Source organism: Diceros bicornis, chromosome 8 (genome assembly GCF_020826845.1).
Source record: "Diceros bicornis minor isolate mBicDic1 chromosome 8, mDicBic1.mat.cur, whole genome shotgun sequence".
Taxonomy (NCBI): domain Eukaryota; kingdom Metazoa; phylum Chordata; class Mammalia; order Perissodactyla; family Rhinocerotidae; genus Diceros; species Diceros bicornis.
Window position 1 is genome coordinate 44,045,143 of NC_080747.1, and position 27,889 is coordinate 44,073,031.

The 27,889-nt window shown below is 38.8% G+C and overlaps 1 protein-coding gene across 2 annotated transcripts; it reads left to right on the forward strand.

The window, feature by feature from the left end:
• Positions 1-257: 257 nt before the first annotated feature.
• PAICS (phosphoribosylaminoimidazole carboxylase and phosphoribosylaminoimidazolesuccinocarboxamide synthase) lies at positions 258-22,202 on the forward strand. 2 transcript variants are annotated; one of them, XM_058547139.1, is made up of 10 exons: positions 258-329; positions 647-713; positions 4,722-4,919; positions 10,926-11,104; positions 12,680-12,859; positions 12,961-13,074; positions 13,752-13,835; positions 14,777-14,957; positions 16,166-16,324; positions 20,623-22,202. In XM_058547139.1, exons 2-10 carry the CDS (start codon positions 698-700, stop codon positions 20,787-20,789), a joined length of 1,278 nt encoding a protein of 425 aa, XP_058403122.1. In that variant the 5' UTR covers positions 258-329; positions 647-697; the 3' UTR covers positions 20,790-22,202. The 2 variants fall into 2 exon arrangements, with proteins under 2 accessions (XP_058403122.1, XP_058403121.1); XM_058547138.1 differs by lacking the exon at positions 258-329 and adding an exon at positions 20,295-20,337 and having other exon boundaries at positions 20,623-20,663.
• Positions 22,203-27,889: the final 5,687 nt, after the last annotated feature.

A 27,889-nucleotide genomic window follows, 5' to 3' on the forward strand; every position in this document is an offset into this window, starting at 1 on the left:
CCTTGCTACTGCGGCGGCGCGAGCTTTGCCTGAGAGAGCGTGATTAGCTCCCCCCCATCACCCTGCCCCGCCCCCTCCGGGCCCACCAATGAGCGAGGACGGAGGGAGAGGCTCTGCGGCTGAGGGCGGAGTCTCGGATTCTGTGGGGTGGAGCTAGTCCTCCACCAGAGGCCTAGGGGAACTGATTTTTCTGCACGTGGAAATCTCCGTTATTTTCCAGAGCCTAATGCGGGGGTGATGAGACTAGCGGGGTTAACATCATTTCTCTCCCAGAAGATATAAACTTTGCGTGCCCTCCCCACAGGCTTTTCCCCGCCCGTCACTACTTGGTACGCTCCAATCTGTGACCTGCACGCGCTGCGGAAATGGGGCCCGGGTCGCGAGCTGCTGTAGAATGGGGAGGGGCTTCCAGTGCGCGCCACATTTCACCTTTCCTGCCACAGCGCCCGCGCGGGCGGGGGGAGGGTCTGCGTTGCTGCGCTTGCGCGGCGGGAAACCTAGGGGAAGCGCTCGCTGCCGGAGTGTAAGTTCCTAGGTGTCTGCGGAAAGGCCCAGGGTTGTGCCCTTGCTGTGGTGCTGGCAGAGAGCGCGGGTGGGCGCTCCGGAGGCGTGTCTGTGAGCGTCTCTGGCCACTCCTCTTTTCCAGAGTCCTGCCTCTCTTCCTAGCGCGGCCGCGGCCCCGAGCCCACGCAGGATCATGGCGACTGCTGAGGGTGAGTAACAGGCTTCCATAGGAGTACGCCGGGGCCGCCCTGTCCTCCTCGGTCTTCGCGTCCCCCGGCCTTGAGCTCGCGGGCTCGCGCGGACGGCATCCTTCCTGGGGCGGTGCTGGGTCTCCCTGCAGCGGCCCCTCTAGGCGGCGGACACGTGGCCCAGGTTCCGCCGAGAAGTGCGTTGAACAAAGCGCTCCCGGGCCTCTCCGAACTTGCTGCAACACCCACAGCTGCCCCCGGGATGGGGAAGAAGAACGAGAAATGGCCAGGGGTTGGAGAGGTGCCTGGAAATGGCGTTTGTAATCAGTAGATGTTGTAAAACAACCACAGGAACCTCTAGTGTTGACTCTTCAAACCAAGGTCTTGCTTTTCTTGTTAGGTTAATAGTAACCTGCTATTCCAGCAAGTTAATAATTGAGCCTTCCAAAAATCTTGCTGTTTTCTGTCCAGATTTTGTGTGTGTTTGTTAAAGTAATCTTTTAATGCCATGATGGCTGTGGAGAGCTCCAAAACCACCAGGCCAAAAAAGTTTTCCTTGCTTCAGTGTGCATTTATCATGTTTACTTATTTACGTAATCATTTTGTGCGTGAGTGGTCAGATCCTCGGGAACGATCATTTGTGCCATTTATGCTGATAAAACGTTTGTTTTCTCCACACACTCAATTTCTAAATTTGTGGTGAACCAAATTGCTGGTGTTGCCCAGTCAGTACGTTCTCTTCCAGGTAGAAAATTTGAATTTAGGTAAAAAATTACAGACTAAACAAAAAGCTCCAGATGATCACGAGTAACAACTCCGTAAAATCAAGGTATTAGACCAGAATTTTTCCTGCCATGCCTCTAAACTGGTAGAATCTCTGAGCTTTTGACTCTTCCATCTTACGTATTCTTGACAGGTTAATATTTCTAAGATTTCACTTTCATGGTTCCTAAATGGCACTTCCTTGCTCAAAAATGTTCAATAGCAATCTAAGTGCTGTTAAAATCCATTCTGAAGACACTTTCATTCACATCCTGCGTACTGCTTGCTTCCAACCTCTTCAGCCCTAACTTTAATTTTTCTCTCTTGTGAATCCTAAGCCTACATTCCAGTCAGGTTAATTCAACAAGTTTACTCTTCTCTATGTTTATTATACTGTTTCTTCTAGAACAGTCCTCTCTAATAGAAATATAATATGAAACTATATGTAACTTTGTTTTCTAGTAGCCACATTTTAAAATGTAAAAAGAAACAGGTGAAATTAATTTTAATGTGTTTTATTTAACCTGATATATACAAAATAGTATCATTTCAACATGTAATCAATATAAAAAATTGGAATATTTTGCATCCTTTTTTTCCATATTGCAATCCATTGTGTATTTTACACTTAACTCACATCTCAATTTGGAGTAGCCACATTTCAAGTGTTTCATAGCCACATGTGGCTAGTGGCAACCTTATTGCACAGCGCAGTCCTAGATGTTCTTACCTCTTCTGTGGAGGTTCTTTACTTTTCAAGACTCTAACATTTCAATTCCACGAATTATTCTCAGTCTTCAGCAGTCTCTTCTGAATTCATCTATGAATTTGTAGCAGGCATTTTGGCACTTGTAGCATATGTGTCCTATGATTGTTTCTTACGTTATTTCTACCCATTAATTGAAATTCCTACCCTATTTATCAACTACATAATAAATATTGATTCAATTAAATAGGGAGAGAGGGGCAGGAGGTACAAACTTTCATTTGCCTTTTATCTAACCTAGGCAACATCCTTAACTCTTTCTTCTCTCTCTTTTTTTTTTTTTTTGGTGAGAAAGATCAGCCCTGACCTAACATCCATACCAATCCACCTCTTTTTGCTGAGGAAGACTGGCCCTGGGCTAACTTCCGTGCCCATCTTCCTCCACTTTATATGGGACGCCGCCACAGCGTGGCCTGACAAGCGGTGAATCCGTGGGCGTCTGGGATCCAAACCTGGGCCACCAGCAGCGGAGCGCACACGCTTAACCGCTGGGCCACGGGATCTGCCCCCAACTCTTCCCTCTCTGTTATCCTCCATATTGAATCAATTGTTCTTAAAATGTTTACCTTTTAAATATCTTGAATCTTTTGCCACTGCTTTTTACTTAGACCAGGACATTTCTTGCCTTGATTGCTGCAATAGCATGCTAACTGCTCTCAGTCTCTAGTTTTCTTCCACCCACCCCTTCCTTATTTCATTCTCCGCATAGCACTCATAATGATCTTTTTAACACAGAAATCGGTCATTTTACTAAAGTGCTCAGAAGTCACATGGAGAAAGTCTGAACTCAGTCAACATGCTTATGAGGCCTGAAGGATGAGTATTGAAATGGGAGGTAAGGGAACAATGTTTCAGGCCTCAGGGAAGAGCATGTCAAAAGCCTGGGAGGGAAGAGATAGAAATTCAGTTATGGAAGTTGGAATTCTAGAAAGGGAAGAGAAAAATCTGAATTTGGAGCACTAAGCTGGGGCTATATCTTGAAGGGCCTTTTAAACCTTGTCAGTGAGTCAAGCACTTAGAATAGGAGGATGGGAATTCGTCCTCTAAAATAGATACCCTGTAGTGGCAACTATAAAACTGAATTGTAACTGGTTTGTTTAATGGTTACCTCCACTAGCTGGTGATCTGACTCCTGCCCAACTCGCCTGTCTTAGTGGTTACCTCCGCTAGCTGGTGATCTGACCCCTGCCCAACTCGCCTGTCTTATCTCCTGCCCTTCCTTTCTGCTCCTTAGCGGCTGCCCCCTCATCCCTGCCCAACAACAATGTACACACACACAGTGCTCCAACCATACTGAAATTCTGCCATGCACTTTCACCCCATTTCACCCCATAGTGGTCTTTTCACCACCACTACCTACCCCTTCCCCTCTTCTGGCTAAATTGTCATCATTCCTCAAATCTCAGCCTAATCCTCACTTTGTTCTAGACTTCCTTCTCTGATGTCTAGACTAGGTTAGGTGGCCCTGCTATGAACCTGTGATCCCATAGTCTGTGTATTTCTCATGTTATACTTATTATGATGTCTTATTTAATTTCAGCTCCCCTCAGACTCAGGTGGCTTGAAAGCAGGAACTTGGGCTTGTTTACTTGTTTATCCCCAGTTCCTGGCACAGGGACACTAAAAAAATGCTAATACTGAGAATGAGTCAGTGTTCTGGGAGAATGAGGGGTGATTTCTCCCCTTGGAAATTTTAGTTTAACTTCTGTTATTTCTGATCTTCATCTAAATCAGTCTTTGTAATGATCAGGGTCTACTTTTCTTTAGGTCTTAGGACCTGCATCCAGGTTGGATTCTCTTATCCTTACTTCTTCAACGATTTCCTATAACTGTTAGTGAAGGGAAAGGATTAATGGTAGGGGGGTGGGGAAGCAGGATTAAGAAATAGGAAGAGGTGCTTCCAAATGGACTTCAGTGGATGGAGGTGCCTCCTCTGACACATTAACTTGAAATCAAGAAACCCATCTGGCTGAACTTTCCCATTTTGCCTGCCGTGGAAAGCAGGAATCAGGAAAAATTCAGCATTTTTTTCCCTGCAAGCTAGTTTAGTTATTGTATTATGAGTATATATAAGAAAATACTAGTGTTGTTACATTAATTTTAATGTATCTTAATTCTGCTTCAGGTCTGCTATGAAAGAAGCAGGTTGGTAGTGGAAAGAACACAGAATTTGATATCAGAAGACGTAGGATTTTGTCTGGCTCTGCCATTTCGTAACTGCATGACCTCCACCTTTTTTTGATACATAGTTTCCTGATCTCTATAATTATTTGTATAAGTATAATTCTTCATAAAATTGTGTGACTCAGATGTAATGATGCATGTGAAAATACTTTTGTAGAGTGTGCATAGAGTAATGCTCTATGCAGATGAGTTAATTTTTATTAAAATTATTACTTAATCACTCCATATGCTCACTGCTTCATCATTCTAGATAATTTAGTCTTCAATATTCAGGAAATTTCTTCCTGAAATTTGATATTTCCATTTTGTTTCCACAGTACTGAACATTGGTAAAAAACTCTATGAGGGTAAAACAAAAGAAGTCTATGAATTGTTAGATAGTCCAGGAAAAGTCCTCCTGCAGTCCAAGGACCAGATTACAGCAGGAAATGCAGCCAGAAAGAATCACCTGGAAGGAAAAGCTGCAATCTCAAATAAAATTACCAGTTGTATTTTTCAGTTGTTACAGGAAGCGGGTAAGTGGCTCTCCCAATAGCCTCTCCCTTCGTGTTCTCTCTCGCACATATTGGTCCTTTTATGGGGCAGTGACATTATTTGAATTAAGAACATGTTCATTACCAGTTATGTTTTTCACTTGGTAGAGGAAGCAGGTAAGTGACTCCCCCCGCAACCTCCTGTCTTTCACGGGCACACACTCTCTGATCTCTTTCATGGGGAGATGACATTTGGATTAACAACATGTAGTTTGGGGATGTTTCACAAGCTAAGCTTATTTAAATCAAGCCAGGAACTCCTAAATTTCACTGTAACACCTTACTTGGTGTAGAATTAGTAAGTAGTATCATTTAGTTAGTAAAAAGGAATCTTAACAATCTGCTGTCTTTGTCTGGCACTGATATCTTCTCTGCAACTTCTCTCTTCTACAATCTTCAGTCTTGAGGAACTTACCTATGAAGGAAGCCCATTCTCATGTTAGGCAGCTGAACTGAAATTTAGTCCCTGTAATTCTATACAATTATTCTTTGCTCTGCCCTTTGGAGATAATGAAGAATTTCAAAACCTTCGTCCGCCTGAAAGCCCTGGAAAGTATTTGAAGACTGCAACCACACCTTCTTATCCTGCCATTCCACAAGTGAGAGATTTGGACTAGATCAAAGATCTCCAGGAGTTACCTCCTACTCTAAAACTGAATGAAGATTATTTCCAATAGAGAATTCTATTCGAAAGATGAAATTAAGATCAGAACATTGTGTGGAGGGCATAAGGAGTGAAAGAAGGGGAATTAGGATAATGAGTTTTTGCAGGGATTTAGTCAGTAGCTGATTGGTCTGTAGTGTGTGAAATCTCAACTAGTAAAAAATTTGAGCTCTTTCCCTCAAGAGGCCTCATGGCTTTGGATCATGCAGCCTTTAAAGCCTCTGGTTCCTTATCTATAAAATAAAAGCTTTGTTCCTTATTATCTTCATTCTAATTTTATAATTTAATAACTTTATCTCCTTTTACTTCCAATATTCCAGTTGCCCTTTCATTTCGTAGAGCTTCCAGTAAGCATTAATCTTTCTTAAATTAGTTTTTCTTAAATCCAAAGTGGAATTTAATAGTTTTGTTTCTAGTCAAGATACGTGTACCTGCCTTCCACAAAATAACAAGAAATTTCAAGTTAAATCCATTGTCACTACAGAATGGGTTCTTGAGTAGTTTTGCCTCTTCTAAAGTACCCTGTTTCACATTTTTAAGTTAGTGTGAAAAAATAATATTTAATTGCCAACCTAAATTGTCATCCACATTATAAATCCTTCTATGCATCGAAAGTGAGTGTATTGCTATAAATTGAAAGGACCTCCCACAGTTCGTAAGTAATACGATCCAAAATTTTTTTTTATTTCAAGGCTTCCTTGATTGGTGGTTTCCCAGTGACTGAGTAGATTTGTAGAGAGAGCATCAAACTAATTTTAAGTTTCTTTTACAGTACAGATAAAGTGATCCCATTTTTGACCTCCCAAGTTATCTCCTCCCCATATACGTTAAAATTTTAAAAAGTTGCTTAACCCTATAAATTAATAAAAAAATTAGCTTCTATGTGCCCATAGTAATTGTACATAGCTATGGGGTTATGTATATATACTTTCAAGTAATGGAAGGTGAGTACAGACTCAAGTTTTTATTTGCTTATTCAGTAAGGCACTATTCAGTGCATTTTCTGGGGTTTTAGGACAAGTGAATTAGGGTGATCCAAGTTGTCTCTGTTTGTCTAGGACTTTCCTAGTTTTGACTCTGCAAGTCCTGTATCTGGGGAGACTGGGAAAGTTGGTCACCCTAAGTGAAGTACTCTAACAGTTATCGTTAAAGTACTGTTTTTAGCACACTTAACATAGCTGAAACTCACGTGGTTCACAGGAAATGTTGAAAGGTGTTTTCCGGGTTTTATATACTGTGAAATAAAGGAAAACCTAAGTTTTTAAAAATTCTTCAACAGATTAGTTTTAGGGGCCAGATTAGGAGTTCTTATGTAATTTTACTCGCTAATGGTTAAATAAATGCTATGTCTAGCTGACCACCAATGGTCTATTTAAAACTGCTTTCTTTATAACCAGGTTATGTTCCAAATTTAGTGGTTAAGTTCACTGGTATTTTTAGAAATTAAAATAGAAAGAGCACCAGAATAAAATCAGTAAATTAGGATTCTAGTTTTCTCATTGTCACTCAAGAGCAAACTGTTAAAATACTGTACAAATAATACATATGGGTAATACTGTTTTTCCATGGAAAGGATATTTTACAAGCTGTACCTGAGTTCATGAAATTCGTGGATTTGGTTTCAGTACTTAAAAATTGAAATTTAACCTTTTAAGTGTCAGTTCCCCCACAGAAATGCACTGTAATTACATTTAGGTGTGATGGTAGTGCTAGGAATAACAGTCCTGCAGTTGCTAAACCACAGATGGGGAGCTGGGCAGCCCTAATACATGGGTGGCCCCAGGGATATGTGGGCTGATTAGCTATCATACATGGCCATGCAATTCAGAGTATGAAGTGACATTTACATTTTCTTAGTAATCTTGATAGGAGTTTTGAATTTTGTAGACAAATGAGGGGAGTTCTTTTTCTCATTGTAAGCAGTCCTGAAATTTGCTTTAATGGTTAGCATGTGTGTTAGAAGCAATTACTATATCATCTAAACTGAATCTGTCTTTTAGAAGCAATTTTTTTTTCTGTATGAGATCGTTATCATAAGTTGATTTTGTGCTTTTGGTTCTCTTAGATGTGGGGGAGGGTTTTCCTTTGAGCAAAAGTAACTATTGTTGAGGCAAGCCCAGTGGCATAGTGGTTAAGTTCACGTGCTCCGCTTTGGGGTCCTAGGGTTCACTGGTTCAGACTGCTCATCAAGCCATGCTGTGTGGCATCCCATATACAAAATAGAGGAAGATGGGCACAGATGTTAGCTCAGGGCCAATCTTCCTCAGCTAAAAGGGGAAGATTGACAACATGTTAGCTCGTGGCCAATCTCCCTCACCAAAAAAAAAAAAAGTATATATTTAAACAATAGATTTGGATACTAGTCTGTCAAGCATGATATACAAATGAGCAAATATGACTAATGATTAACAGACCTAAAAAAGAAGAGCTCTTGAAGCCGGGTGTGTAGTAACCACCTCAAGTTAAGGATTGATATAAATCACCTGCCAGCGCATAAGCCCTATCAGTCATTAAAGGTTAAAATGACCATTTTACTTGTACTCTAACATTCTTTCCCAGAGTTCCTGTTCATGAAGCATACCACAATTTACTCTTTCCCCTGTTTGAATTAAATCTTACTGGTCAAACCCAGAGGGAATGCAGAGAAACCAGTACAGATTTTGGAACCAGACAGTGCATTTCAAGTCGAGGCTCCATTACTTTTTTTTGCATGTGCGAGGAAGATCAGACCTGAGCTAACATCCAATGCCAATCCTCCTCTTTTTTTGCTGAGGAAGATTGGCCCTGGTCTAACATCCTTGCCCATCTTCCTCTACCTTATATGGGATGCCGCCACAGCATGGCTTGACAAGTGGTACATCGGTGCGCGCCTGGGATCTGAACCCTCGGGCTGCGGAAGCAGAGCGAGTACACTTAACCGCTGCGCCACTGGCCCAGCCACCCAGGCTCCGTTACTGATTGGCAGCATCACATAGCTTGTCAAAGTTCTTACCTTCTTTGAGCCTTGGCTTTCTTCACTGTAAAGTATAAAACCTACCTCAAAAATTTTATGTATGGTTAAACGAGGTAACATGTAAAACACTTAGCACAGTGCAAAGTTTCCATAAATGTCGGTTCCCTTTATGTATGGAAATATACATAAGATCAAAGATCCCCAGTCCTTCCCTGGTAACAAGAAATTGATTTTAGAAGACTGGATTGGGATTAGGGTACTAACATTACATTCTGAAGATGAGCATTGTTATGTAAACCCATACACATTTGCAGGAGATGTTTGTTTTTTTTTCTTTTTTGTGAGGAAGATCAGCCCTGTGCTAACATCTGCCAATCTTCTTTTTTTTGCTGAGGAAAAGTGGTCCTGGGCTAACATCCGTGCCCATCTTCCTCCACTTTATATGGGATGCCGCCACAGCGTGGCTTGCCACGCGGTGCGCGCCCAGGATCCGAAGTGGCGAACCCTGGGCCGGCCCCCAGGAGATGTTTTAATTCATGTTAATGCTATATTATTACTTGGTACCATGATGTAATAACACTTCTAGGAGAGGCAGTATACTATAGTGGTTATGTGGGCAGCCTATAGAGTTCAGACACTGTGGGTTAGAAACCTTCCTTTACCTAGTACTAGCTGACATAACAATGTGCCTCAGTGTCCTTATCTGTTTTGCTGGATGATACTCACACTATCTACCTTGTCAGGTGTTATGAGGATTAAACAAAAAGAAAATGAATTTACAATACCTGACCTGAAGTAGGTCTTGATACTTTTTAAAATTAAATTGTAGGAAAATATACATACATAAAATTTACCATTTTAACCATTTTTAGTTTACTACAATTCAGTGGCATTATGTACATTCACAAAATTGTGCAACCATCACCACTATCCATTTCCAGAATTTTTTCATCATCCCAGACAGAAACTCTGACCCATTCAACCATAATTCTTCATTCCCACTTCTCCCCAGCCCCTGGTAACCTCTATTTTACCTTCTGCCTATGAATTTGCCTACTTTAGTACCTCATATAAGTGGACTTGTACAATATTTAGCCTTTATTTCACTTAGCATAATGTTTTCAAGGTTCATCCGTGTTGCAGCATGTATCAGAATTTCATTCTTTTTTATGACTGAAGAATAATCCATTGTATGTATATACTACATTTTGTCTATCCGTTCATCTGTTGGTGGACACTTGGCTTGTTTCCCCCCTTCGGCTATTGTGAATAATGCTGCTGTGAACATTTGTGTAAAACTATCTGTTTGAATTCACGCTTTCAGTTCTTGTGGGTATACATCTAGAAGTAGAATTGCTGGATCATATGGTTCATGATACATCGTAACAATTATTAGAGAGGTTGTTATTTTCCAAGGCCACCACATAAAGTAGCTCCCATCCCGAACATCACAAGTCAGCTCTTTTTTTTTTTTTTTTTTAAGATTTTATTTATTCATTTTTTTCCCCCCAAAGCCCCAGTAGATAGTTGTATGTCATAGGTTCACATCCTTCTAGTTGCTGTACGTGGGACTGGGCCTCGGGTTGGTCGGAGAAGCGGTGCCTTGGGGCGTGCCCGGGATCCGAACCCGGGCCGCCAGCATCAGAGCGCGCGCACTTAACCGCTAAGCCATGGAGCCGGCCCACAAGTCAGCTCTTTACCTTAGTTTTCCAATAACAGTTGGAGCAAGAGAGAAGCGAGAGGGAATGGCAAATGTTTTCTTTGCTCTTGGCCAAGTTGGCCACTGTGTTCCTGCTGCTACCTGTTGGATGCTTTTCTCAAGGATTATTGGCTTCAAATATTAAGAGAAATAAGCTATCTAAAATTTAGGGCTGTATTTGATTGTGGTAAGTATGTTGATATTTTACAAGGCCCGTATTATACAGAACCATAGAATATAGAATCCTGCAACCAAATCTGATTTAGAGATAATTTACTGCCACTTAGATAAGTTAAATGCTTTGTGCAAAGTTAGGTATACAGTGGCAGAGGAAGTACTCAAGTATTTTTTGAATGAATGAATGAATGTTAAAGTCACTAGACACCAGATCTTCTGATCCAGTATATACTTTGTGATATGACATTAAAATGAAATATTCCTGAATATTTTGATAAGCAGTAGAAAGCCATATTAATAATTTTGTTTTCCTACCTGTACGTTTTTTTTAAAAATTACATTTATTTTTGATAGTGCCATTTAAGGGTAATGCATTTGGCTAGATAGGATTTTTTTTTTTTTTTTTTTTGTAAAGGGTAGAGTTTTATTATTTCTCAGATCTATCTTTATAAATACAATTTTAATGTTTTTTTTAACTTTATCATCAATATGTAGGCATCAAAACTGCTTTCACCAGAAAATGTGGGGAGACGGCTTTCATTGCACCTAAGTGTGAAATGATTCCAATTGAATGGGTTTGTAGAAGAATAGCAACTGGTTCTTTTGTCAAAAGAAATCCTGGTGTCAAGGAAGGATATAAGTTTTACCCACCTAAAGTGGAGATGTTTTTCAAGGTAATTATTTTATGCTTTTGTGTCTTACTATAACATATCAACAAAGTTAAAATCACAAAGTCAAAAAAGTTAAACATTATTAGAGCTTTTGATATTGCAATTGTCATTCTAGAAATATAAGCGAATAATGTGCACTAGCAATGATAATTCAGATTTTTAAAAGAAAACATCTGTGAAAATCTACTTATCTTACTTTGAACCAAGATGACTAAAAAAATGAATAAATTAGGGCCGGCCCAGTGGCTTGGTGGTTAAGTGCGTGCGCTCCGCTGCTGGCGGCCCGGGTTCGGATCCCGGGCGCGCACCGACACACCACTTCTCCGGCCATGCTGGGGCCGCGTCCCACGTGCAGCAGCTGGAGGGATGTGCACCTATGGCATACAACTCCTGGGGCTTTGGGGGAAAAAATAAATAAATAAAAATAAAAATAAAAAATGAATAAATTAAAATTAGCAATTACTAGGAAGAAGAGAAAAGTAATAAGTCAAAAAATTTTGGAATTTATTGTTGAAGAGTTTGAAGTAAAGGCTAATATGAGGGCTCTGTTTATATTCAAATACAGAAAAACTTTATTATCAATGTCTCATAAGCAAAAACATAGACAATGTAGGATGTAGGGATTGGTGGTTGTGAATTTGTACTGGTTTTTATTGAAACTGCTTTTCTCTTTCTGTTGTTTATGCTGTTAAACATAGTTCTACTTCAGAAGCAATGTCAGTGTTGCATTTTTAATCAGTGAACTGCACAATTGAAAGCATTCATATTATGATTATAAAATTATACAAATCAAGAATCCATAATAAAAGAAAAACTTCATGTAAAGTTGGGACACTACTTAGAATAAAATGAAAGTATTTTATTTTTTTACTAATCTCTTTACTTTGTATGAAGTCTCTTGAATTATCAAGTAATGTTTCTAAAGACTTGTGGTCTTGTATAAATTCTTATCAAAAATAAGATTAGGAGGTTATGAAAATGGCATCTTGAAAAGTTTGGTGGACTAAAATATGTTTCAGCCTTCTTAGCATCTCTGGTGACTCTGATTAGAGAAAAATAAAAATCACAAACTTGTGTTTAAATTAGTTTATAGAGAGTAGATTCTTTCACTTTATGACCTAGAATAAGTTACTCATCCAAATATTTTGAGTTTTATATATATATATTTTTAAATTTTATTTATTTATTTTTTTCCCCCAAAGCCCCAGTAGATAGTTGTTATGTCATAGCTGCACATCCTTCTAGTTGCTGTACGTGGGACGCGACCTCAGCATGGCCGGAGAAGCAGCGCGTCGGTGTGCGCCTGGGATCCGAACCCAGGCTGGCAGCAGCGGAGTGCACACACTTAACTGCTAAGCCACGGGGCTGGCCCTATTTTGAGTTTTAAAGTAGCTATAAAAAGCAGAAAAATTAAAAATAATTGCTCTGAATTAAAGGTATTTTAAACAAAAATTAAATCTTTAAAGAAAATGAATATTTCTGTCGAATTCATGCTCAAGGCAAAAAGGACTTCAGGTTATCTGAAAAGTTAAAAATTTCTGTATTTAAATTAATTGTACTCCTATACTTTATTCTCAGGATGATGCCAATAATGATCCACAGTGGTCTGAGGAACAGCTAATTGCTGCAAAATTTTGCTTTGCTGGACTTATTATAGGCCAAACCGAAGTGGATATCATGAGTCATGCTACACAGGCTATTTTTGAAATACTGGAGAAATCCTGGTTGCCCCAGAACTGTACTCTGGTCGATATGAAGGTACCAATAAAATGGAGATTTGAAAAGGAAGACTATAACTGAGAAATGTCTTTAGTAGTATAGTTTTGAGAAACTTTTCTTTGGTGATTTTCTGTTTCTAGATTGAATTTGGTGTTGATGTAACCACCAAAGAAATTGTTCTTGCTGATGTTATTGATAATGATTCCTGGAGACTCTGGCCATCAGGAGATCGAAGCCAACAGAAAGACAAACAGGTAGGTAATGCTTGAGGTTTTTTTATTCTTTGCAAGATCAGGCTGGGATGGAGGAAAAAGGGAAGATGGGAAGAAAAGAAAAGACAATTATTCTTATGATATGAACCTGAGTTGATTGCTATTTATTTTTAGAGATAAATATCTCTTATGTTTCCTGTATCCTAAAAAAAGATAGGAATAATACTTTACATTTATAAAGCAGATTTCTCATTTATTATTTTAATAGATGCTCACACAGAGCAAGTAGTATCCTTGTTTGGCTAACTGAAAACTAAGGCTCTGAGAGGATAGAGATCTTCACAATTGCATAAGTAAGTGGCAGATCTGGAACTCTATTCGAAGTCTTCTGGATCTTATCAGGTTCCATATCTACTCTTTCCTGTAAAAAACAAAATAAGGGCAAGCCCCTCTATTTTTAATAGATAAGAATTTTCAGGGCAGTTAATTGTAGTTGGTAGTATAGAAAGCACTTGTCTTTAAATGAAAATGTAAGTATACTTCACTATCTGAACTTTTTCTAGTCTAATTCAGGATATCAATTTGTAGACTCAGATACATTCTTTGCTATGCTAACTCTTCCTAATCTGTACCCCAAACTCAGAAACCAAATAATTTCAGATAGGAAGGATGTTACTAATAGAATATTTGTATTCTAAACTTTCTATTTTATTTTCTAGTCATATCGTGATCTCAAGGAAGTAACTCCTGAAGGGCTCCAGATGGTAAAGAAAAATTTTGAGTGGGTTGCAGAAAGAGTAGAGGTACATGTTTTGCAATAAGTCCATACTGTATTACATGTTTTTCTCCAAGAAAATCTTGCTTCAGAAAGAAAAAATGAGTGACAGAGTGCAGTGCCTTTTTTTCCCCAGTGACTTTAAAGATTAAAGAGGACCTTTAAGAAATGTACCAGCTGAACTTGCCTCACTGGCATATGGAACCCCTTCCTGTTAAGCTGGCCATTATACTACTCCCAAATCCCGTTGGGGAAACCTGGAATCCTTGTCTCCTCCCTGCCCCTGCAGGAGAAGCTTTACATTTCCCGCCCACAACACTGCAACTCAGAGTTCCATTAGAATGGGTTCCATTAGTAGAGTTCAGACTGGAGCTCCATGTGACGTGAAAATGTCAGTTTAAGATTTATGGTATTATTATTACTATAATTCCTTGGAAATTGAATGGGGTTTGTGGTTATCTGAGGGTCATAACGACCTTTTTAGAACATCATTTCCATGGAAATATGCATTTTGAATTCCAAGCCACTAACTTACAAAGATTTATAACATGACTTTTGTAGTTTGGCTGATTATGCCTTAAAACCTCCATTAAACAGAATGTACTAAAAATCTAAGGATGAAATATTTTATATTATAGCTTCCTGAATATTAATTAGAAGATTTGAGTATCTTTGTTTTTTATTATAATAGTAAACATAATTTATCTGGTTAAAAATCTTACTCTTTAGGTCTTAATTATGAAGCTGCTTTCCTTTATATATAGAGGTTATCTTGAAAAATAACTCCTCTACCATTTTGTTCTGTTTTTCTCTGTCTTAAATTTGGCCTAAGAAAGAAAATACTCTGTGCAGATGTAATTCTACCATAAACTATAGCTCTGTGAACTGACTATTATTACGGTACTCATGCCTATATTTATCCATTTTGGTCCTTATCTTCTTTTGCCTATCCATGTTTTTCTTTTCCAGTTGCTTCTGAAACCAGAAAGTCAGTGCAGAGTTGTAGTCTTGATGGGCTCAACTTCTGATCTCGGTCACTGTGAAAAGATCAAGAAGGCTTGTGGAAATTTTGGCATTCCATGTGAACTTCGGATAACATCTGCCCATAAAGGGCCAGATGAAACACTGAGGATTAAAGCTGAGTATGAAGGTAAATGTCAAATAACTAGAGCATCTCAGGAAGTTACCCTGATTTTGCCAAAAAATTTGATGTTTAGGCTAATGATGCTGAAAAAGAGGTTTGCCACATTTCCAAGGGAAAAAATGTTTTATTCTAGGCTTTCATGATACTCATTTCCAGAGAGTTTAAGGTGCTCTAGGAGCTTATAAAAGAAGGGATCAGGGAGAAAGAATTGAAAATTCAAGCATGGAAGGAAAATATAGACTAGAACTAGTCTTTACTTAAAAATAAGGCCCTCAAGCATTGTTTCTAATACGCTCCAACAGAGACTAGGCCCCACATGATTTACGGGAGGCCTGAGGTTGAAGCAGCAGATCCTCTCAAGTATCTTGAATGGCTAGCCTTTCCTGGGAAGCAGTCAAACATGAAATTAAGGAATAATTGCAGAATTCAGTATATAAAAGAAATGTCTTGATGGGATAGCATTGATCTAAAATAATGGTGCCCTGGAGACACAACCAAATGTTTCTCAACTGGAAAAGGTTTTGATTGAATGTTCCTTCCAAAGGTAGTCGCCACAGGAACATAGTTATTAAAATTTTTTGTGGGGGGTGGGGAGTGGTCTCACACCCCTTTGATAAGCTAATAAAAGCCAGAACTCTTTCTCCAGAAAAATGGAGATACATTAAATTTTGAATTCCAGATAAGGCATCTCTGCTGTAGGAAACAAAGGAATAATTTATAAATTTATCAAAGAAAGAAATGTTTAAGAGATATGTTAGAAAATATATTGAAGGATCTTAAATAGTTGGGTACTATATTATTGAATTTGCCTTCAGCTCTTGTTTCAAGAAGTCCTCCTAAACCCTAGTCTCTGTTAACTGTGTCTCCCTGTACCCTATTGGTTGAAGGACACCAGGACAGACACTGGTTCGGGTGGTGTCGTTCTTCGTTGCAGTGAGCCTAAGCGGCAATAGTAGAGGGGGCCTTTGAGCCATTCCCTCACTAACACTCTGGTACTCCCTTTATACTGTAGATGTTGAAGATGGCCGGACCTATTCTTGCTACTTTATTACTTGACATACAATAAGAGGCAGAGTGAACTTCATATTTTGAATATATATGTAATAATAGTGTCTTATTTAATAGTGTCATATTTAAGACACATAGTCCCTTTTGTTATTAAAGCTGTCTTTAAATCTCTTTTGAATGTTTAACAATTAAACTGATTTCCCTAGGGGATAGCATTCCCACTGTGTTTGTGGCAGTGGCAGGCAGAAGCAATGGTTTAGGACCGGTGATGTCGGGTAACACTGCATATCCCGTTATCAGCTGTCCTCCTCTCACTCCAGACTGGGGAGCTCAGGATGTATGGTCTTCTCTTCGACTACCCAGTGGTGAGATACATTGAATTTTTAAAAATTGTTTATTAAAAAATTTCAAACACACAATAGTAGAGAATAACATAATGAAATCTCATGTACCCATTACCTGGCTTCAACAATTAATATCTTGTTTCATCTGTAGCCCTCTTCTGGATTATTTTAAAGCAGATCTTAGACATTATAGCATTTTATACTTAAATATTTAAGTAAGGCTCTAAGTGATAAGGACTGTAGTTTTTAAATCATGATCGTGATATCATATTCACACCTAAGAAAAATTAATGGTAATCTCTTAAAATCATCTAATTTCTAGTTAGTGTTCAAATTTTTCCAATCATCTCATTTGTTTTTACAGTTCCTTTATTCAAATTAGGATCCAACACAATCTTTACATTGCATTTAGTTGATATCTCTCTTAAGTCTCTTCATCTCCTTCCTTTTTTCCTCTACATTTGCCCTGTTTAATTTTCCACATTTTGAATTTGGCTGATTACATTCCTGGATGTTGTTTAACATGCTCTTCATCCCCTATGTTTTCTATAAACTGGTGGCGAGTTCTGTAGTTAGATCAAGTTCAGATTTGTTTTTTTCCCCCAAGAATACATCATTCATGGTATTGAGGGTTTTTTAAGTAAATTTGATTATGTTACTTCTGTAGAGGGAATGAAATTTTATTTTAAAAAATTAAGGACCAGAATAATTAACATACAAGGAAATTTTATCAATCAGCTGATTGAGCAGAATCTCATAGAATAACAGTATTGTGGTAGGCTCATCATGGTCCAAGATAATGATCTGATCTACAAGTCCTGAGAGTCAGTATTGTTTCTAAGAGTTGATTTGCTTATTACTTAAACACTAAACTTTTCTCATAGTTGTGTAAATCCGCTCTTGATATGTGTTTAGTCTAAGTACTTTAGCCCTCTGATCTGTTACAATATGGACTGGCTTCTCTATAGGCCTACTGCATGGCTATTTTCTTAAGATCTCTCTTTACTATCATCCCAGACATTCATTTTGCCTTTCTTCAGTCTTGGATCTCTTGTTTCCTAGGTCCCATGTCTTCCCCTTTCTTGATTTACTTCTTATTTTGTTGGAGAGCCTTCTTAGTGAACTTCCTGAGGAAAGGTTACGAAAGGCAAACTTTTTGAGACCTTGTATATCTAAAAAGTTTTTATTGTAGCCTCACACATACTTGGTAATTTAGGAATAGAATTCTAGGTTGAAAACCATTTTCCAGCAGAATTTTGAGGGCATTACTCCATTGTCTTGTAGCTTCTGGCGTTATTCAGAACTCCATTGCCTTGCCACCATTCTGATTCTAGGTCATTTATGAATTTTGTCTCTTTTGGGAAACTTAGAGGATCTTTTGTCTATCCAGTGTTAAATTTCACAAAGGTGTGTCTTGATGAGTCTGTTTTCATCCTGGGCTTTCAGTGGGCTCTTTTAATGTGGAGCTCTGCTTCTGTAGTCCTGCAAAATTTTCGTAAGTTACATAATAATTTCCTTTCCCCCTCCATTTTCTCTCTTCTCTCATTTTTGGATTTATTATTCAGATTTGGACCTTCTTGATTTCTATTCTGTTTTCTTTCTCTTATTGCTGTAATTTCTGGAATATTTCCTCAACTTTACATCCAAAACTCTATTGAGTTTTTCATTTTGTATATAGTATTTTTAATTTCCAACAGCTCTTTTTTGTTCTCTGGTCTCCTTCCCCCCCCAAACATTCTTTTCTTGTTTAATCTTTGTAATAACATCTTTTATCTCTTTGAGATTATTATATATTTTTTCACGTTAGTTCCTTTCCTCAGCTGTCTGGTAATCTTTGGCTCTTTGCTCTTGTTTAAGAGTGAAACACTGTAAAAAACCAATTGGAAGGTCTGTTCAAGTGGGTGTTGCTTGTCAAAAGTAGGCTCCACTGTGGGGTGATCTGGTAGGGTTTTTCTTTGAATAACCCCTCACATCGGTGTCTTTCGATCATTTCTCATGTGTTGACCAGAATTACCCAGAACCTTTCCAGTCTCAGTCTGCTCCCTGGAGGAATAAACGTGGTCGCCAGCATTCTGAAAGCTGGGGATCTTAACATATGTGTGTAAATTTGATCCCGTTTTCACTATGGCACTCCTTGCCGTAACTGTGCCTGGTGTCCTCCAGTCCACAGAAGTCTGGACTAAAGTCTGTTTTACCTTCAGAAAAATTTAAAACTGCCATAGTGCAGAAGGGGCAATTGTTCAGGCACATAGAGTGGGGAAGGGGATCTAGTGGCCTCACTGCTTCTTTTCTTTTTTTTTTGTTTTTTGTGTGTGAGGAAGATCAGCCCTGAGCTAACATCCGTGTTAATCCTCCTCTTTTTGCTGAGGAAGACCGGCTCTGAGCTAACATCTATTGCCAATCCTCCTCCTTTTTTTCCCGAAAGCCCCAGTAGATAGTTCTCTATCATGGTTGCACATCCTTCTAGTTGCTGTATGTGGGATGCGGCCTCAGCATGGCCGGAGAAGCGGTGTGTTGGTGCGCGCCCGGGATCCAAACCCAGGCCGCCAGTAGTGGAGTGCCTGCACTTAACCACTAAGCCACGGGGCCAGCCCCTCACTGCTTCTTGCTTTCACTCAGTCTTTTTCTTTTTAGCCCCATTTTCATCCCACTCCTCCTTTCAGAGGTATCTGGTGCCAGTAATTCCTCAACCTTTGAGTGGGTTTTGTAAAGTCAGTCAAGTTGTTTTTCATCTTTCCCTGCTTCCAGGTTAGGATTAAATTTTCTTGGTCTGCTAAGTTAGTTACTACTCCATTTGCCTTTCAGGTGCCAAAGTGTTATTGTTGTTATCTCTTTGTTCTTGTATGTTATGTCTATTTCTTTATTCCCTTTACTGTTGTTCTTATATGACTTCAGAGATACATCTTGTGATTAATCCATCTTTACCTAGACATCTGATGATATCAGCTTTCCAAGTTAGAAATCTACTATAGCTATAAATGAAGCTATAACCAAGTTTATGCCAGAGGAATAGTATAGGCATTATCCATGGAGCTTAGAAAAAGGGAAATGTGATGACCAAAAATTTGGCAGTTTTTATCTAGTACTGTCCAAGGAGAGACGGAATCTGGAAGATTTGTACATTCTAATCATTGGAATTGGGGATAATCTTCTGAGGAACAGTTTTACAGTGGCCTGTGTAAAATCCTGAAAACTCCCTTTCTCTTTTTCTTATAGCATGCTCACTAGATAACTTCATTTTTTGCTAATTAAGCTTTCCTGATGTCAAAAAGGGAGTCCTGGGCTGTAGGCACTGGAGTGGAACACTCTACTTAGTATACTACTATATACTAAGTATATAGTATACTAATATAGTATAGTATACTAATATAGTATATATAGTATACTAATATAGGATAGTATACTAATATAGTATATATATTAGTATATAGTATACTAATAATAATGGTTGACATTCACTGAGTACTTACTATGTGCCAGGCAGTGCTCCTAGCATGTTATCTGTATTAACTCATGGAATCCTCACATAAGGTAGCTACTAGTTATCATTCCCCTTTTACAGATAAGGACAATAAAATTAAGTAACTTGACCAATGTCACATAGTAAGGTATTGGAGCTGCATAAATTAATTTATTAATACAAATTAATAAAATGACCTTGTGATTTATACTTTAGTCTGTTCTTTTTGGGGATAGAGTTAAAGAGCCTGATGAATTCCAAGAATATTGGGGAAGTTCTTCCTCAACTTTCTTCCTCTACTGTCTTTTAGATCTTATTATTTTTGAATTTATTTATCACCTGATATTACTTAAAATTATTCTTTGCATTTGACTTTTTTACTGCTTAAAAATGTTAGAATAGTTCAAGTGCAGGGACAAAAGGAGTAGGTATAAAATTATTAAAACAATTAACATACCTCAAGTTTGTCTAAGAAGAGTGCCTCTACCCACTTACCTTATCCTTTGTTTTATTTCTACTGCTTTTCACCAGGGATTTACAGGGGATAGTGTATGTGAAAAGAACTTTGAAAAAGGTAAATTTCTTTGCAAATGGATTCAGTGAGAAGAGTGATAGATGATACATATAAAATATCTGTTCATGGCAGGTAAATACTACTTATCCTCTTATAATCATTTTACCATTCCCACAGAAAATATGGAAACTCCTTCCACAGATCTTACTTTAGACAAGGGTAACACAGTTGCTTTTACAGTCTGTGGCTAACAGGACTTCTCTGAATATAAAATAGTTTGCTACATGGTATTTTCATTACTAATTGATAGTTCAATTTTCTGTCTTTTCCTTTCTGAACCAATAGGTCTTGGCTGTTCAACCATACTTTCTCCAGAAGGATCAGCTCAGTTTGCTGCTCAGATATTTGGATTAAACAACCACTTGGTGTGGGCCAAACTGCGAGCAAGTATATTGAACACATGGATTTCCTTGAAGCAGGCTGACAAGAAAATCAGAGAGGGCAACTTATAAGAAAGAACATCATTGCATTTTTTAGGCAAAAAACTATAAATTTCTAGTTTAGCTACAGGAAAAAAAATCAAGAAGATGAAAAGATTTTAAATCAGAGCAAACAAAATTTATTATTAGATAAATATTTCTCTAGATTCATGGGTTAGTAGAATATATGTACAAATTTATTAACATTTCTTTATAAGTAGTGAAATTATTCCAGTGGTCCAGGGGTTAAGATTTAGCTCTCTCATTGCCGAGGCCTGAGTTCATTTCCTGGTCAGGGAACCACATCAACCGTCAGTGGTCATACTGTGGCAGCTGTGTGTTGCTGTGACGCTGAAAGCTATGCCACTGGCATTTCAAATACCAGCAGGGTCACCCATGGTGGACAGGTTTCAGCAGAGCTTCCAGACTAAGACACACTCCAGACTTCCAGACTCAATAGAACTAACAAAGTGAAATTACTGTAAGGACATTTTAAAATTAATCTCTTTTACCCACTATATGGTCATTGGTAGGTAGGTAACATAATCAAATATATTCCTTAAATGCTTATAATGCCCTATTATACAAGCTCTGAAGTTACTACTTGACCTTCTGTATCTCAACTCATAAGTTTTAGAAAGTTAAAATGGTTATATCTTAGAAAGGGTGATAAAAGCAATACAGTCCTCTTTCACATTATCTTTATAAAATTCTAAGGGCATGGTTTTTTATTTGCAGTCAGTATCAGAAATGATGTATATTTATCTCTAGTTAGAGATGATGTTTTGTTTTGATTTTGCTTTTTTTTAAGAAAAGCTGAGGCTGGCATTAGGGATAGGGAAGGCACACTAAGTAAGATGAAGGGGCACTGTGGCAGCCATAGAAAGGGGACTATGTGGAGAACTTCTCTGATGGGTGTAAGGACAATTGCCCATAGGAAAAAAAGTAGAGTCACCTTTCCCATTCCAAGTAAAAGATTTAGTACATCTTACAAGGCTATGGTGGGTGCCTCTGTGGATCATAAAATTCTTTTAATTCTGATAATACATATTTTAGCCACACTAATAATCCCCAGCCTTCCATCATTTTCAGAAATTGGAATCTCCCAGTTGATAACCATAACTACTTTCTTTTAATAGTATAAGTCTGGGCAGTGTACCCAGCAAGATTCACTTCTAAAGGAGCAGTTGTTTCTGAGAGATTGACTTAGCATCAAGCTATAAACCATATTTGGAAATCACTTACATTATGCAGCCCTAAACATTTTATAGATCACTAAACTTTAATCAGAGGGTCTATGAACCCCTTAAACTTACATGTAAAATTTTATGTATACGTTCACTTTTATGAAAAGGGGACAACTGTAGTTTTTATGAAAAGGATCTGTGTCCCCCAAAATGATAAGAATTTGCTACAGATGAAATTTCAATAAAACCCTTGCCACTGGCCTACACTGTCTACACTTTTTCACCTCCCTCTCAACCATTAACAAGCTAGCATCTCTTACCACTTCTTTCACTTGATCTCTGTGGTGTTATGATTGACCTAACCACTCCTTTCTTGGGCTAGACACCAAGATATTCCAACCCCAATCTTGATCATTTCTCTTATATTACTCTTTCCCCTTATGTATTGATGTTTCCTACTATTGAGTCGCTCCACTTTTCACAAAAGTTTGAGTACCTCCATTTTACCAGATAACTGTTGGATGATCTTAATTCCTTCAGTTAAAACTAGCATTACTGACTCTCAGTTCTGTGTCTGTAGACTTGTATTTTCAACTGTCCATTTCTCTCTGTCTGAATACTCCAAACTTAGTTCATCTTCCACCAAGCCTATTGTATTTTCAACTGTCCATTTCTCTCTGTCTGAATACTCCAAACTTAGTTCATCTTCCACCAAGCCTATAGCTCTGGCTACACTCACTGTCCCAAATCAGAGGCTTGATTTCATCCTTGAAGTTTTTCTCTGAACGTTCACATGTAAGTCATCACCAAGTCTTGAATTTAACCTGTTTACCCATCCTCTGTACAAAAGCCTCAAGCAGTCAAATTCTACATTACTAGCCTGATCTAGAAGATCTTCATTCTCAGCCCAACCTTTTTGAAGCTGGTTGGCCAAGGACCTACAACGTCAACTCAAAATCTCTTTTGCAACATAGACTCCTTTGAAAATATGAATGCCATTGATCCTCTCCCTAGAAAATTGCATAAAAAATTTACCAACAGATTCCATTGGTTCTTGGGTTCCCTTGAAGCCTTTCCATGGGTTAGAGGGTACAAATCACTTATGTAACCCATCAAGGGAACTTGCCTTCCTCATCATTTTTGGACTGTCACATATCTGTACCTTTAGTTCTTAGAATGTCCTCATTTCTGTCATTAAAATCTACTTGTTAATTACTAGAGTTTCATCTTCACCCTGTCCATGAAATCTTCCCTAATCACCTCTAGCTACAGTGGCTACAAGTAGTTCTTTCTGTGTTGGACTATAAGCTCCAAGAGAGGAGAAAATATCATTTTACACTTTATTTCCCTCACATTGCCTTATGCTCTGCTGTGCTATGCCTAGCTGTCTGCCAGAGATGGGGGAATTGTAAAAATCATGTACTGCTTAATTTTCTATCATATGTTCACGAGAACAATTAAAAAGGTTTGATTTTAACATCTTTAAACTTTGGCTTCGTGGTCTCTGAATAGTCACTGGCTGCTATTTCAGGTCTTCTGTCCTTACCTAGCAAAAATTCCACCTGTTTCTGTGCAATACATGAAAATTTTCAAACACTGATTTAGACCAGTAGACAGGACTGACCATTATCAATGATCATTATCAGTTTCACTATTAGTTTCTTATTAGAGTACATATATCCTCAGTAGTAGTAATTCATCAGTGCTAGAGTAAATACTTGTCTGAAAATATTTAAACTGTATTCAAAAAGTAACTTACACAAACACACCTGGTTTGCCATCTTTGGGTATTAATAGGGACTCTTGTAGCTAAACATAAAAAGGGGAAGAAAAATTGTGTCCAAATAATGTGGTACTTAAACTTTGTATCATAAAGCCATGCTTAGAATTGCTATTGCGTTAATGCCTTCTGAAATTTAAACACTGCAGCCAAATAAAAGACAAAGATAAGCTCTTGTGTGAAGCTTTATTCATTCATCCATTCGTGAAGTACATGTTTTGTGTGGTTTTATTGTAGGCCTTAGGAAAGCAGCACTGAACAGAGAGACAAGGCTCCACCCTCACAAAACTTACATTTTATTAAGGATGACAAACCATAAAAGATAAATCAGATAGATTCAGGGAAGTATACACACATATGAAGAATAAACAAGGGGAGAGGATAGTGATGGGGAGAAGAGGAATGATGTCAAAGATAGGGGAACAGCTTTCCAGACTAAGGGAACAGGAAGTAAAACAGCTTCACCTTTTTGAGGACCTGCAAACATGCCAGTACTGCTGGAGCTCTGTGAGCAAGGGTCGGAGTAGGAGATGGTGTTGATGTTAAGCAAAGGCTAGATCACTTGGGGCCTAGAGGCCACACTAAAGTGCCAGGAAAAAACCATTGGAAAATTTCAGCAGGGACATGACATAATGTATTTAACGTGTTTGAAAGTTCTCTCTGGTTATTGTGTGGACAAGAGAAGCAGCGAGATTGGTTAAGAGGCTACTGTAGTCCAGGTGAGGGATGATGTGACCTTCAACAAGTTATTTAAATTTTTTGTGCCTCAACTTCCTTACGTGTAAAATGGGACTAATAGTACCTACCTGATAAGGTGGTTATGAGAATTAAATGAGTCTATACGTAAAGTATCACCTGGCACATAAATGCATTATGTAATATCCATTTGGCAGACTGTAGAGGATGGAATGAATGAAATTGATTACCTTGGAAATGGAAAAAATGGAAAAATTACCTTGAATTTGATATTTCCTTCAGCTGATTTAATTTCTAAAAATGGGAAAAAAAGGCAGAGAGTATAATGTGGCTTAAAAGAAGCATGGCGTGCTATGGAACATCCAGTCTCTCCCTGCCATCTTTAGCCCAGCAGTTCTTGGAAAGCCAATGAAAATGCTTGCTTTTAATGGTGCTTTTTGCATTTAACTTCCTACAACCTCAAATACTCAGGGTGGAGTTGTTAATCTAGCATTGTGGTACAGTGAAAATAGCAGTGGAATGGAAATTAAAAGATTTGCTTGGTCACATCCCTGTTTGAGCTTAAGTTCTCATTTGTAAAGTGGGGCTAAATATTTCTTCTGCCTGCTTCAGAGTGGACAAAATGACAATATAAGGTAGTGTATATGGAAGCTTCTCAGAAATCATAAATCTATTAGTGCAAAAATAAGTTTTTGAGTACTTACTATGTGCAGTACCCTGGGGATGCAACAATGAACAAGATCCAATTTCTGCCCTTAATGAGTCTTGGAGTCTTCCAGGGGTAGACAATTTCAAACACTATCATCTTAATATGGAATAAAGGATAGGGTATTCTAAGTACACAAAGGAAGAAGGGATCTAAAGAACAAGTGTCTTTGTGAGTGAAAAGGAAGGACTCTAACTCTATCCTTAGTTCCTCATACCTTTCCTTAATTTTCTTCATAGAATTTACTACCACCAAACATAGTATATATCTGTTTATTGCCCCTCTCTCCCAACTAGAAAATAAATTCCATGAGTACACTGGGTTGTCTTTTTGTTGTTAATTGTATCCCTAGCTACTAGTGTAATGCCTGACACCAGCAGACACAAGGCCCTCAAATACTTCTTGAATGAGTAAATGTGCACATACCAAGAGGTATGGCAACATGGAACTACACATAACTAAATAGGAGTAAAACATGCAAGGGGAGTAACAAAAGACCTATGTGGGTTGAGATGGTGGCAAGCAGAGGCTAGATCACAAAAGACCTTATGTACTAGGCTTTGTAGTTTGGATTTTATCCTGGGGTTAGAAGAGTGGCAGTAGATATATGCTTTAAAAGATCATGCTGGTTTGTAAGACTCCTGTGTCAAAACTAGCTGATTAAATCGATATATTTGGGGCCAACCTGGTGGTGTAGTGGTTAAGTTCACTTGCTCTGCTTCGGTGGCCCGGGGTTCGCAGGTTCAGATCCTGGGCGTGGACCTAGACACTGCTCATCAAGCCTTGCTGTGGTGGCATCCCATATACAAAATAGAGAAGGATTGGCACAGATGTTAGCTCAGGGCTAATCTTCCTCACCAAAACAAACAAACAAACAAAACCCATATATTTATATGCTGTTTGCCACAAAACCCCATTAAAATGACAGAAAGTAGAAACATAGGAATCCATAGCAGAAGAATTCTGAGAAAGTTCTAGAAGCTATGAAGTATATGGGATCAGACTGATAACAAAAATTGAAATTGTGAATCCTTATATAAAGTCAATGTTCTGAAAAGTTAGAAAAGCACTACTAAGTAGATCTTAACCTTTGGGGGGAGGGGAAGAGAGAAGGTGGTATAAACACCTTTGGAGACTGATGGAAGCTACAAAACCTTTCCTCAGAAAAATTCACACAAAATTTTGGGTATACCAAATGTCATCTGGAACTCCCTTAACCCCCCTGAAATCTAGGCATAGCTGGCTTGAAACGTGTGACAGTTCCACAGCCAGTGAAAGTCCACAGCTCTTCCCACGATTTTTACTAATTCACAGATTACATCCTCCTGAGAGTTCACTCGACCATTAGTGCTGTTTTTGTACTGTACTATACTGACCAGAAATGAAATGTGCCAAGCACCATAGTACATAACCATGAGCTGGACATACCTTCTGCCCTCAAGGAATTCACAGATTAGGGAAGAAATAAGAAGTAAAAACTCATTGAGTTGAAAAGTTGAGTACCAACTATGTGCCAGGCAGTGTTCTAGATCTGAGGGATAATGCAGTGAGCTTACAGTCTTATCTACAGAGAGATAGGCCTTAAACAATGATCCGTGCTCAGTAGAGAGCTCTATAAGGGAGTGTAACCAGGAACGCTGCAGACTGCAAGGTCACAGAAGTAACTTGTAACCTGGAACCAGAGGTTACAGAAATATTGAAGGATGAAAAGGAGTCAGCTAGGTTGCCGGGAAAGAAAGGTGAGGGAAAGTGGCAGGAGTTGGTAGGATCGTGACAGGATATTAGTCTGCAGAGTAGGTGTTCAATAAAATGTCCTGTCATTCTCATCAAGAGTACTTAATAGATATTCACTCTGTTCTGACATTCAAACACATCTTGATACTTAAGTTCTTACAAAAACCCTAAACCCCCCTGTGTCTATGTGCTACTTGAGTGCTTACTATGCCAGGATGCATGAAGTATCTTTTATCCCTAGAACAATTTATATTATTCCTGTTTTACAGCTGGGAAAACTGAGACTCTGACAAGTTAAGTAACTTGTTCACAGACATCTAGTGAGTCACAAAGACAGGAACTGAACCTGGGCATTTTCACTCCAAAACACATTACCCTCCTGGCCTTATTGCCGACTGCTCCTGAACTGGAGCCCAAAGGGCAGCCAAGGGGTTTTCACCAAACGTTCTTTGCACTTGGAGATTCTTTTCTTCTTTTGTGCCTTTCCTCATATTCGCTTCTCTGCCGGAACTTTACCCAGAACCAACCCCAGGTTTTCCTAATCATCTTTCAAGATCCCATTCAAATGCCAATTCCTCTATGAAGTATTCTCAAGCAGCAATTAGAAGCCGTCTCTCTGCCTCTGTCCTCTCTCTCTGCCTCTCTCTTTCAAACGAATCCCTACGGTTTCTAGTTGGTATTTTACCAGCCCACAGACCTTTTATCTTCCACAGACTGTCCCCCAGCTCAGCCTTGTAGGACCAGGACACTGCTTCGCCCGCAGCGGTCGCTCGGCTTTGAGCCGAGACTGGTGAACCTTCTCCACTCCCTCTCGGGGTCCGACGCCTCGTTCCTCCAGACTAGCTTCAGGTAAGGAGCATCGACTCTATCCACGCAAATTTCTAGCTACGCAAGCTAAGATTATGGTTTCCAACGCTGGCTCCAGAATAACGATGCTCCCAACTCCGAAAACTTGAGCAACCTCCGGCTTCCTCCTCCGCTCGGCCGCCTCCAAGATCCTCTTCCGGGGTAGAGGTCGCCCCGCCCCTCC